General features: G+C 41.5%; 1 protein-coding gene across 9 annotated transcripts in view; it reads right to left on the bottom strand.

Moving 5' to 3' along the window:
* ncor1 (nuclear receptor corepressor 1) overlaps positions 1–12,056 on the bottom strand; it is a 56,451-nt gene that overhangs the window by 43,881 nt on the left and 514 nt on the right. For 8 of the 9 annotated variants that reach the window (XM_085797428.1, XM_085797432.1, XM_085797433.1 and 5 more), the window contains exons 1-5: positions 11,651–11,794; positions 8,701–8,891; positions 3,158–3,252; positions 1,663–1,870; positions 1,265–1,447 (exon numbers count right to left, since the gene is read on the bottom strand). In XM_085797428.1, the coding sequence (XP_085653554.1) occupies positions 1,265–1,447; positions 1,663–1,870; positions 3,158–3,252; positions 8,701–8,811 (597 nt within the window). In that variant the 5' untranslated portion in view covers positions 8,812–8,891; positions 11,651–11,794. Of the gene's footprint in view, positions 1–1,264; positions 1,448–1,662; positions 1,871–3,157; positions 3,253–8,700; positions 8,892–11,650; positions 11,795–12,056 lie in introns of those variants that run through there. The other variant, XM_085797430.1, reaches the window with a different exon arrangement.

Raw genomic sequence — 12,056 nt, 5'->3', positions numbered from 1 at the left:
AGACAGAACTGAAAAAACGATAGGAGACAGGCAGCTTCGAACTAGATTAATCCACTAATCCAGACAGAAAGATCAGCAAAAACAACAAGTCTGTAGCTTTTGGTAATGCTTCTGAGAGCACCTTACTAGAAAACATATACAGTTAAGTGGCAGGCACAGGTCTGTTACAGTACAGATCTGTAAATGTATCCTATAGGACAGGTGAAAAGTTTCTAGACATTGTTCGTGCTGTAGATTAAGACCCTGTGAGCTGATTATCAATGAGAAACTGAGCTAACGTGCAGGGATTAGTGGGAGCCTCCTGACACTTACACCATGTTTCTCAATTCAAATAGAGTCAGGCATCTGAACTATCTTCAGGTAATGTGACAATATGAGATGTAGGGCTGAAACGATTACTTCAATCGATCAAGGTACTTTTTCCTGAATCGAAGCTTTTTTTAAATCAATTACACTTGCAATATAGTATACTGGCTGTTTGTGTTTCACATGGACTTTTATTACTGACACACAGCGTTGTCAGAGTTCTAAGAAAAGACAGAAAATGAGGAGAGAGACAATATCATATAATAAAGGGTGCAGGACCATTTCAAGTTGCATCCACTGTAAAACTAAAGTTTCATACAATACCGGCTCAGCAACGTTACATAATGTAAATATGTTCATTGAAAGTGTTTGCTAATTGAGTTCAAGTCTAGCGAGGACGTATGGTAATTAGTTATTTGTAACGACAAGTTCAGATCGTGAGTTGTTCGACTTAACACATTTAAGAACATTCATTCCTCATTTTATACAGGCACTCCTCTCACTTACTCTCTCAGACACTTAGACGCGCGCGCATGATTGATTGTTGATTGTTAATTTGCAGACATGTCTTTTTACTACAGACGTGTCTTTTTACTATCGCCATTAAATAAGGCAAAAGACCTTATTGGATTAGTCGATAATCGAGAGAATAATCAGCAGCTGCAGCCCCAATGAGAAGTACCTCACCTTTCAGGTAGCGCCACTGTCACTGCCAAATCTTCAAAATCTAATTATAACCCTGAACATAAATCATCTAAAAGACTTGTCAACTTCAATTATGGTGGTTTATAAATACACACTGCTTCATAAAAAAGGCAAAAGGACATAAAATCCATTTATTGTTTGATGGGTGATTGCTTCAGTTAAAAGCTGTTACTTGTGCCAAGTTTTTTCTTATACAACACCCATTGTGTTTGAACCATGTTCAGGGACAAAATATTCTCACTATGTAACCAACCTGCTTTTTCTTCAGCTTGAAAATCTGCTGCTCCACTTTAGCAATCTCTCTGTCCACACGGTCCATACTCTGGATCAGCTCCTCTTTGGATAGTTTGGAAGGAGAATTGTCCTGCTCATCCGCCATGTGCAGCGTAGGTCCTCCTTGGGATGGGGACTCCACTTTGACTGAGAACTGTGACTCCTGTCAAAAACACACACAAAGGGTCACTGAGCTGAGAAAAATTGCACTTTCTCATTCCTTATTCACTATGACTATAATATCTACCTCACACCTCTACCTCAGGGATGGGTTAAATGCAGAGAAAGGATTTCACTGTACTAGCTGTATATGTGACAAATAGTACTTTTACCTTTACATAGAAGAGTGAACAAAATCACAACTGTGTGTGCACCCACCTTTTTGGCCTCAACACTGGCTCGTAAGCTGTCCTGCACTGAGTGGGGCATTGGCAGGACAATACCCCCAGCATTGGGAGGAGTGCGGGTGATGTGGGACTCAGCAACTGTCTCCATGCGAGGGCGTTTATTATCCAAGCTCTCATGCTCAGCCTGGGATGTGACGGAGTGAAACTGCTGTTCATAGCCATGGCGTCTCTCTGGAGGCCTGAGGAACAGAATACATGGTCATTTTTTAACAGATGTATCAAAAGTCACATCTCTCTGTGTCCATAAGCAACTCCTATATTTTAATCTGGAGACACTCAGTACGTTTACATGACACTTGAAAAAAAAACTAATTATTGTCTTAGTCCGACTATAACTGGACAACTGAAGTGCATGTAAACACGTTAGTCCGACTAATATCGGAGTTCTCCAACTTCGATTAAGACACCCAGATAATGCGATTGGAAATCGATTTTCTTCTGCATTAATCGGACTGAAATTGGACAACGCATGTGCATATGCTCGACGACAGTAGAGATGGCACAAAATGGAGCAGAGAAGCCGCCAGAACCCAGCCAAGTAAAGAAGAAAAACGGCGTCAGTGCCGATTCAGTGCATTTCACACAGTGCGACCAGCGAGAGGTTGTGTTTTATAAAGAAAGAGAGAAGGGGAGAGAAAATGAAGTCTGTGGACCGTCATTTGTATCCTATTCTCAGCCCGAACCCAGCCCAGACCGACTTGTCTGGTCGGGGACTGTAGTTGAGAATTTATTAAGCTTATTAAGTTGTTTACATTCAGTTTTTTACTCGGTGACAGTCAACAGGACAGGGGGCCGTATTAACCCGCTGAAAAGACGCATATCGCCACCTGAGGAGGAGGACACCGTCAGTTATTCGATTTTCTCTGTTGCATGTAAACTGGCGTCTAATCGGACTAAAAAGTCCGATTAGACGCCAAAATCGAATCGAATTTTGAGCATAGCTCGATTAAGCTGTGCATGTAAACGTAGTGATTGATGGCATTCGTTAGTGGAGTGCAAGAGGAAAAACTACAATCAGGGCTCCAAACTAACTTTTTCTACTAGGAGCACAGTGACCCCTAACTTAAAATTTTAGGAGCGCAAGCAGAACATTTAGGGGCGCACACTGTAAATCGACTTGCAAAGCAAATAATCACATTTCCTTTTCATTTATGATCCTCATACACATTAGCCTGACACCTGTAATGACAGATTCCAGATTCCAGATTCTTGAAGTCGCCTCTTCCATGTTTCACGATGAAGAACACAAATTTACTGGTTGCAAATACGCAAGTAGATGAAAAATTTACTTGAACTGTCTCAAATCTAATTTTAGGGGAAGTCTGGAGCCCTGACAATGCACCACAACTCTGCAGTACAGACGGTAAGATTGAAGAATTTAAAACACCTAGTATGGACATTGTGTATGTGCATTCACTCATCATCTGTCGTGGACGTAGGCGATATATTTCAAGTGAATCGTTTACCTTTCGGTTCCAGGGTGGAATTCAGACAGTAAGGATGGTCTTCTCCGACCTTGTGGATCCTGCATGTGAGTCCGATAGTCTGGGACGGTGAAATCCTGATGGTAAGAGAAACACAACACAGACAACTTTATGAACAAGTTGGCAACAATATGGTGGTCTAGGAGGTTTAAGGTACAGACTTTCTCCAATGTCTGGGTTTGAGCAAGGCCGTTTGTTGCATGTCACACAACCCCCAACCCACCAAATTTCCTTTAAGATCTCCACTGCACTCAATCTAATAAGTACGAGGTGGATGGTGGACAGTTAAAACAGTAATGACTGGCATGGCAACAACAAATGATCAAAAGGATCCTGAGAGATTGCAGCTGTGGGTGGTCCCGAGTCTACAAATCCACCAGAGGAAGGGAAAATGTGGCGGCAGGCAGCAACCAGATGCACGCTTGCAGCAGCAGCAACAGCAGCAGGTCAAATAAACTGCAGCAGCAGGTCAAATAAAGAGGAATCATTGCCAGGTTGAGCGCCACAGTGCAACTGATCCCACCACGTCTGCAGCTGGTGAGAGGAAGGCCGGTCCTTCTCGACAGGATTTGCATCAGCAGCAGCACACAGCATGAGTATCACTATGAAACACTAAGCAGGAACCCAACACGAGAAACATCAGGGAAGCCGCCAGCACAGAGCAGTCACTGCCCTCATCCTGGAAGAGAAAGACTCCCACGTCAGAAAAGTCAAAAGGCATCATCATTAGCAGGTCGGCAGCGGCTCAGGAGGTAGAGCAGGTCGCTGGCAGTTCAAATCCTGCTGTCGTAGTGTCCTTGGGCTTACCCAACTTGCCTCGTGTGAATGTGTATGAATGTTTGGTGGTGGTCGGAGGGCTGTGGCTACAGTAAGTACCGTAGCTACACCACTGGTGTGAATGTTGTATGAGTTAAAGGAGAATTCTGGTCATTTTCTAAGTAAGGCTCTACAGCTCTAAGTCCCCAAGTGCGACCATAGGAAAAAATCTGAGAAAAATATGTGCAGACCGGACCTAGCTCTCCTCCTGCTAGCTGCGCTACACTGCAGTTAAACAGCAAAGTAATGGGGGCAGTTCTTCAAACCGCGACTTTGGCCTCTATGATGCTCAAAATAACACTACAAATGCTTTGCAACAACAGCTTTTTTTCCCGCATCCAAAATCATTTTTTTCCTCCTAAATCCATGTTTTCCTCACATCTTTGTCTTTGTTAATATGGAAACAGTATTATATAGTATAGTATAGTAGTATAATATTTTGAGCATTATATAGAGGCCAAAGTCGCGGTTAGAAGAACTGCCCCCATTACTTCGCTGTTTAACTGCAGTGTAGCGCAGCTAGAGAGCTCGGTCCGGTCTGCAGATATTTTTCTCTGATTTTTTCCTATGGTCGCACCCGGAGACCTAGAGCTGTAGAGCGTTACTTAGAAAATGACCAGAATTCTCCTTTAATAATGGTTTCTGTAAAGCACTTTTGGTATCGTGAAAAGCACTTTATAAATCTAAGCCATTATTATTATCAGCTATCTCCTGGTAAAGAACTAAATTGACACCAGTTGCCACACAGAGGTCAGATCTTCCAGGATTATCTGGCCTACGGGTTCCCCTCCAGCTCCTTACATTCACCACCATGTATAGAAATGGGCTCCTCTATCTTTCTGTCAGCTTTTTCACAGCAGCATTTAAGATCATGGATGACAGATGGTAAAAGTCAGATCACTGTCGTCATGTCAGCAACTCCCAGCCCCGTGGAGCTGGAGCTACAAGGGTGACGTCACCACTCTGTCAAGGGGGGGAGTCCAGAACAACAACAACATGTCCTAAGAGAGAGTTGATTACATCACTCGAAAACCTGAAGATTGGATCGTCAACCAGTTTTGGATCATGAACAAAAACATAGAGGGAAACAACTTTGTGAAAGTCGTGAACATGGGATTGTTACAAAACCGGTGCTGTGAGCCAATAACAGCAAACTGGGAGGTCATGATCACCAGGATTGTTATTTGGGCAATAAGTGGAGGATGCCCCCCCTCCCTTATCTGGGACACGTTCGATACTCTTCCAGGGTCCCTGGAGCCTGCACCTCTGGTTCAGCGGAGCCAAATCTGCGACTACCAGAACCTGAGCTTGCACCACACATCCTTTCTGGCTGAAAGGCAGATATTGACTCAGGGCCAGGACAGATGGCGCCACGACCGGGTCATGTGTAAGCTAGCTGAAATCCCGCAGGCTGGAAGCAAACAGGGCCAGCCAGGTGACATCACTCAGTTATGTCAGGTATAGGGGTGAGGCTCGGAGCAGCAGCACGCCGTAGTGGCCCATCCTGTCACCCAGAGGTGAGTGGAGCACGAGAGCATGAGGAGGGACGAGGTGTGGTGACACCGAGGATCCGAGGGGCTGGCTGCACTTATTTCTGCTCCACCACCTTGAGATTTTCTGGTATTAAAAAGACGTAAGTCAGTTGTCAGCTCTCAACTGACAAAAAAACATATATTTGTAATAGTAAACTGTGGAGGTGGAAGAAGCGCAAGCTCAAGCCCCTCCCTAGTCGAACATCTCATCATGCACGGCACTGCAATATCACTGCTGCCAGTAGCACGGCTTCTCTCTGGCAACATGAACTGAATTTTGTTGAGGAAAGAAAAAGAAGAATGAACAAAAACATTCCTAATACCAAAAGCTTTTATCAAAATGCATTTTGGTTGAATCTCACATCAATGTTATCAGCACACTGTGACCTCCAAACAAACCTGAACAAGCAAAATCAGTTACAGGAAACATTTCCAAACTCCAGTTTTGTCCCAGATGTAAGCAAACAATCCAAATGCTCAGAACTGTACCCTCAACAATTTTCTGTGAAAACCAGTTTCTACGAATTAGAAACCAAAACGGTTGACAAGCATTATCCAATACTCACAACAGTCAAATAAACACACAACTAGACAGTGTGTTGGAATTACTCTACAAACCTTATAGAGCTGCGTAATTAGTGAAAACAAACCAGATATCACAACTGTTCAATGAGGAGATAATAGTTGTGAAAGTATTAACTGTATTTTATATTGACAAAACAGTGTTACAGTTAATTCATACACCTATAATCATACCTCAGCTGGATATCAATAATATCAAAATATCAAAATCAAACTATGCATTTCTTCACAGGAAGTGGGTTTCTCTTTCAGAAAAAAATTAAATGATGGGAATTTAAACTAAAAGTTTCACTTGCAGCTTGATCTTACGTATGCAGTGAAAATATTGCTGCAACTTGGTTTGGGCAACAAAATGCCCCTTTGCAGATGCCATACTGAAAATTGCAAGCTGAGTTGTGTGATGAGTCACTCACCATTTATTTTCTGTAAAAGCAGTCGCAGAAACTTCAACAGACGCGCACTACCTACTCAGATAAAATGTCATCACAGGTGCCGCCTCACAGTAGAGGTTTCTGGAACAACCTCACCTACTCCCAAGGTGCTCGGAGAAAGGAAACAGTCTGAAGAGATCAAAACTCCACCAACACGAAGCATGCAAAGGAGCTCTATTGTGAGACTGACAATGAAATAAATGTGCAGCCTAAAAGTTTTATTCAACTAATATCTCCCCTGCAGCTTCAAATTTTACTTGTTACTTCATTATTTCGTCTCACTGCCACGCACTTTGCAGCAGAGACAGTTAGGAAAAGAGACGGTTCACTTTCAATAATTTCCTGTAACTGTGTCACGTGTTCTCTACCCACCGGCAGCAGGTCTGAGTCTATTCATTCTGGTGGGGAAAATGAACATGATTATTGATTATTTTTTCTACCCAATAGTTACTGAAATTGACTCTGAATCCATTTTTTACAAGACACAGATGCTCCAAACACTCTGACATCAAAATGGCGTCATCAAGACCCAGATATCTTGAGAAACTTTATTCACTCACTGCTGCAGCGCTGCAGACGTCGCTCTCCCTAACCCTAACCCCAGGAGCAGACGTTTGGAGGGAAAACTAGTACTTCTTTGTTTCCTAATAATACTACTGTTACTGTTTTTGGGGCATCATTAGACTGATACGATCTTGTACTGGCTGGATTAGATATTAAGATAGCTTTATAAAAACAAGCTGCAAAATCAGGCCCAAATTCAAACTGCATCTACTGTTGTGTATTTTTGTTATGTTTTGACATGAATAAGTGATCTCGACAGCAGCCACTTTGAAGACAGGAAGTGCACATTATTTGATACCATCGATGCTGCCTGTAATGCATCTTCTTATAAAGCATCTTTGTCTGCATCCAAGCAATCATCAGTAATCCTGCACAAGCCTGAAATGTAACTCTGAAATCAACCTGCAGTGCTCACGGCCAGGTGAGTCTGGTCCTCACCCAACCTCACTGTTGCTCTTTTGTGCATCTCAATAAACCCCCAAAAGGACAATCAAGAGGGGGAATGATGTCCCAGTTTTTATCATCATAAACATTTTAATGAATCCCACCAAAGCTGAAAAATGATTTTAACCTGTCTTGTTTTTAAATGTCCTTATATAAATCCATTACAAACAAGAGTCAAAACTAACAACTAACAAAACTATATTCACTATGAGGCCATCTGGAGATGTTAATGCACTTGTAAGGCATAGATTAAGTTTTATTATATTCCTAATATTCAGATACAGCGGGGAAAGTAGGTATTGAACGCGTCAACATTTTTCTCAGAAAATATATTTCTAATAGAGCTACTGACATGCAATTTTCACTAGATATTGGTAACAACCCAAGTGATGCACATATGCAAAGAAATCCAAACATTTACGTATGTCCATAATTTAAGTTATGTGTAATAAAGTGAAATGACACAGGGAATAAGTATTGAACAAATGAAGACAGGGAGGTGCAAAAAGGTTTAGAAAGCCAAGAAAGCAGCTGGAGTCTGTCAGTATTTAGAAAGTAATCCTGTCCCCTATCAGTGCAAAGTAATATCAGCTGGTTTAGTCCAAATTGACGCCTATAAAAAGGTTTCCCATCACCAAGGTGTCACACAAGAGGCATCTCATGATGGGTGAAAGCAACGAGCCCTCTCAAGACCTTGTTTCGCAGAGCATACTGATGGCATCGGTTACAGACATGTCTAAATGCACCATTTTATCCGTTAGTGCCATTATCCAGAACTATAAAGAACAACATTTCACCATAAATTGGCCACGACCAGCCAGGTGCTCCTCACAAGATTTCTGACAGAGTCAAAAGAAAACTAAGAAGAGTTGTCCAAGAGCCAAGGAGGCCTGACAGAAAGCTTTAGACAGACCTGGAATCAGCAGATACAGTTGTAAAAACAAAACAAAATAATGAGTAATGCACTCAACCGTCATGGCATCGCTCACCATGCAAGTCTATTGACGTGTTCAATACTTATTTTCCCTGCAGTAGCCTATATGTTTGCACATGTTAACTTTGAACGTCTCTGATTAAAGTCACATATCTGAGTCACTTATCGGCCCATTTATGACAAACATAGCTGAAACATAACATGGCAGAGCAGGAGATTTACCTGTTGGTGGCGCGTGCCGGAGAAGGTGTACTGGACAGAATGTGGCGGGTATCGGCTCTGCTCGCTGCTGAAGCTCCCCTGGCTGGGGGGGTAGCCCGAGCTACTGGACATCCTGGCTCAGTGCTACCGGGCTGCTGCGGCTTCACGGATCACAGGTTTTTAGCTAGACCATGTTTGGAGACACAAACCACCTGCCCCAAGACAGAGACATACATTCAATATTTAGTAGTAGTCAGGCTTTGGTATTAAGATGAATATATATACGTATAAGCATATTCAATATCTTTCTGCATGAGAGATAGTGAAAGACGAATCTGAAAAAAACACAGGTTAGTACGATATAAAACTAGACAGGCCATCATGCCACAAATCATATATGATAGTTAATGAAGATTCCCTTTTCTTACAAATTAAACTTTCTGAAATATTTCTCTACGTTTCCATGATGCAGGTGAGTGAAGCACTGACCTGCTCACATCACATCCTGTTGCCAGTGCAGGCAACAAGTTTAGATGTTCAAAACACGCCACTCCGAGTCCGCACCCATCCTTAATTTTGACCTTGTGGTACTTAACTCAAGGCCATTAAACCAAAAGTGCAAGAACAATGTTGGAACTACTGGTGCGTTAAAAAAACAGTGGGCCATACTGTGCAGCTGCAGATACATGCATTTACAACACATGGAAACAAGTACGTTTGTGAGCGTGAAAAATAAAAATAAAAACAGGCTCTGACTATAGATAACTGAGTTAAAATGATTTGAATGCTGATGGATGGATGTGGATTGTTTGTTACATTAATCAGCTCAAATGCAATGATACAGGCCTTCTGCAATTCAAGAGCCAATGCTTTTTTCTTTCACTCCTTCCAGTAAACATTCAGATTTTCTCCAGTCTTGACTCAATTGTTTTAGTTGCTTTAATGTAACCATGACTTAATCATGCTAAAAAATTACAAGAGGGTATTGTTGGAGGAAAAGAAAAAAAATTAACCACACTGACAATGATTATTTGCAGATACACTCAGAAATGAAGCCGCCAGTAGTATTTTGCAGATGTGCTGAGGATAAATAAAGATATGAAAAATGAAGATGTAAAAGCACTGTGACATAAAACCATATATAACAGCTATCCAGAGTACTTTGCAACTGAAACAACACTAATTTTGTTTTTTTTAGTCATAATATTTATAGGTAACAAAGATTGCCACACAAAAAACATACATGAAAGGTTTCTGCAAACCAGTTTAAGATATAAAAAAAAAACCATCCATGAGGTTTTCTTGTGTTTTTCTGTCTTTCTCATGTGAATTTGAGTGCCTCTCTGGCTTTTTCATTTTTATTCTAGGTCTGCAAGATTTACAGCATGGCCACCACGCCAAGGCACTATGATGCTAACTTCAGGGCTGGCAAACCGCCAACCACTGCCACCATAACCAGGGTTAAAAGCTGTTCTGCAGTCCGCAGGCCACAGCATTTGATGGGACCCAGAATTTAATCCACTTTCACAATTTCAGAAATACTAAAAATATCGACGGTATCTTGACAAAGTCACTTGGACATAAACAGCTGCAGTCAGTCAGTACTGTTGGTGGCTGGGACAAGAGCAGTTTTCAGAATAAACCAGATTTCATTTACAAAGATGTAACTTTTTATGTACCCCATAAAAGCAGTAACAAATGTTGTCATGTCTAATGTCCCCTACACAAAGCCAGCACCTGGCAGGTAATTAATCTCATTTCTCTCTCTCTCATTTCCAGCAGTACTTGATAACAGACTGAGAGCACAAATCAACTCAATACAAATTGTCGATAACAACTAAAGAGAAACTCCGAGCACAGCTACTTCAAAACATTGCAATTACTGTTATATGATTTACTTTCACTGTTCACTGTTTTTTCTACACAGTTTGCTCCAGAATAGCCATAGTTGATCAGGAACTTGAACTGTGAGTGTGAGGCTTTGACCAAATATTTACAAGCATGGCTGAGAATCACTGAAACAGGAAACAAAAATGTTGCACATGATGCTGGGAAGAATTTTGTCATCCTTCAAGTTGAACAGCAACTTGTGAGGGATAACTTACCCTCTGTAGTAGTCCTAGATCCTCCAAACCTTATTGTTTTTATCCTCATTTTTATAATAACTTGCATAGAAATCCATGATGAAATCGTACACTGGCCATATTCAAAACACGGTTCATGTTCATGTTCATGTATCACTTGCTCATACCTTTTCCTATAGATCATGAAAGTAGATAAAAGAGTATAGTACATTCGCTACTGGGTGTTTCCTACCTCTGTCCTTTCCATTTTAACAGGTTTTTTCATCGCATCCTCCGATGTGGGTGAAGCCTATTTCAGAGTACATGCATGCACTGTACATTGCTTTGATGACCTTTTTGTTGTTTTACGTTGGAGCTCTTAGTTCATTTTTTAAAAAGCATACACAATGGTCTCTAATGATACATCCACAAACCCTGCAGCCACGGTGAACTTCGAGAGAGGGGGGTGGGGGCATAACACAACATAGCCGTGAGAAATGCTGCTGCTATGCATTGCTACTGTTATTGTTGTCTTTTTAACACCATACAGTCTTATAAACGCAATTGGATTTATAGCTTATCTTGGGGGATGGGTCTATTTCCACAACAAGAGAGAGAGCTCTTCCGGAAATGCACCAAAGACATGCAATAAATAAAAATAATTTTAAAAAATCACCACATATTTTTAAGTATATGCTACTTCATCGCTTCGCTGTTGAACATGGCGTATAAGATGTTGTTGTTGTTGTTGTTGTTGTCGCTAGCTGGCTAACTTAGCCTATAATTCACCTTTGAATTCTCAACCACGTCGCCATCTTGCAAGGCAGATTTTCAGCGTAGACCGGGGCGCTTAAATAGCGTGCTAATTAGACATATTCCTTTGCTTCTTATCAGCGATTTGCACTCACCTCATATTTAGAAAATATATCGATGGGAAACAAGGGTACCCCCTGGACAGGAATATGTGTCAATTGTTGATTGTAAATCCGCGGGTTATGGGCTGTGGACGACTGGGCAGACTGAAGGCTGCGCCGCATTTGTCGGTCGATGTCCTGACAGGGACAAAATAAATTGCCCATGCTTTGGTTGAATGCACGGAGACACTGTCATGCTTTGACAAATGTGTACACACAAAGAAAATTATACTCCCTTTTGGCATAAAGCCAGCGAGTGGATATGTATGTTCTTTGATGAAAACCTCAAATTTCCGATATATATATTTTTATCTACCTGTAAGGACAATGCAGTGTGACAGCTAAAGCGTTCCCTCAAACATGGTAACATTTCTGTTGTTTGTAATTTTCACTTTTTCAA

This window comes from Trachurus japonicus, chromosome 14 (assembly GCF_045865225.1).
Source record: "Trachurus japonicus isolate A0001 chromosome 14, Traja_1.0".
NCBI classification, from domain to species: Eukaryota; Metazoa; Chordata; class Actinopteri; order Carangiformes; family Carangidae; genus Trachurus; species Trachurus japonicus.
The sequence above is the reverse complement of the archived record's forward strand: the minus strand, read 5'-3'. Positions and strand labels throughout refer to the sequence as shown.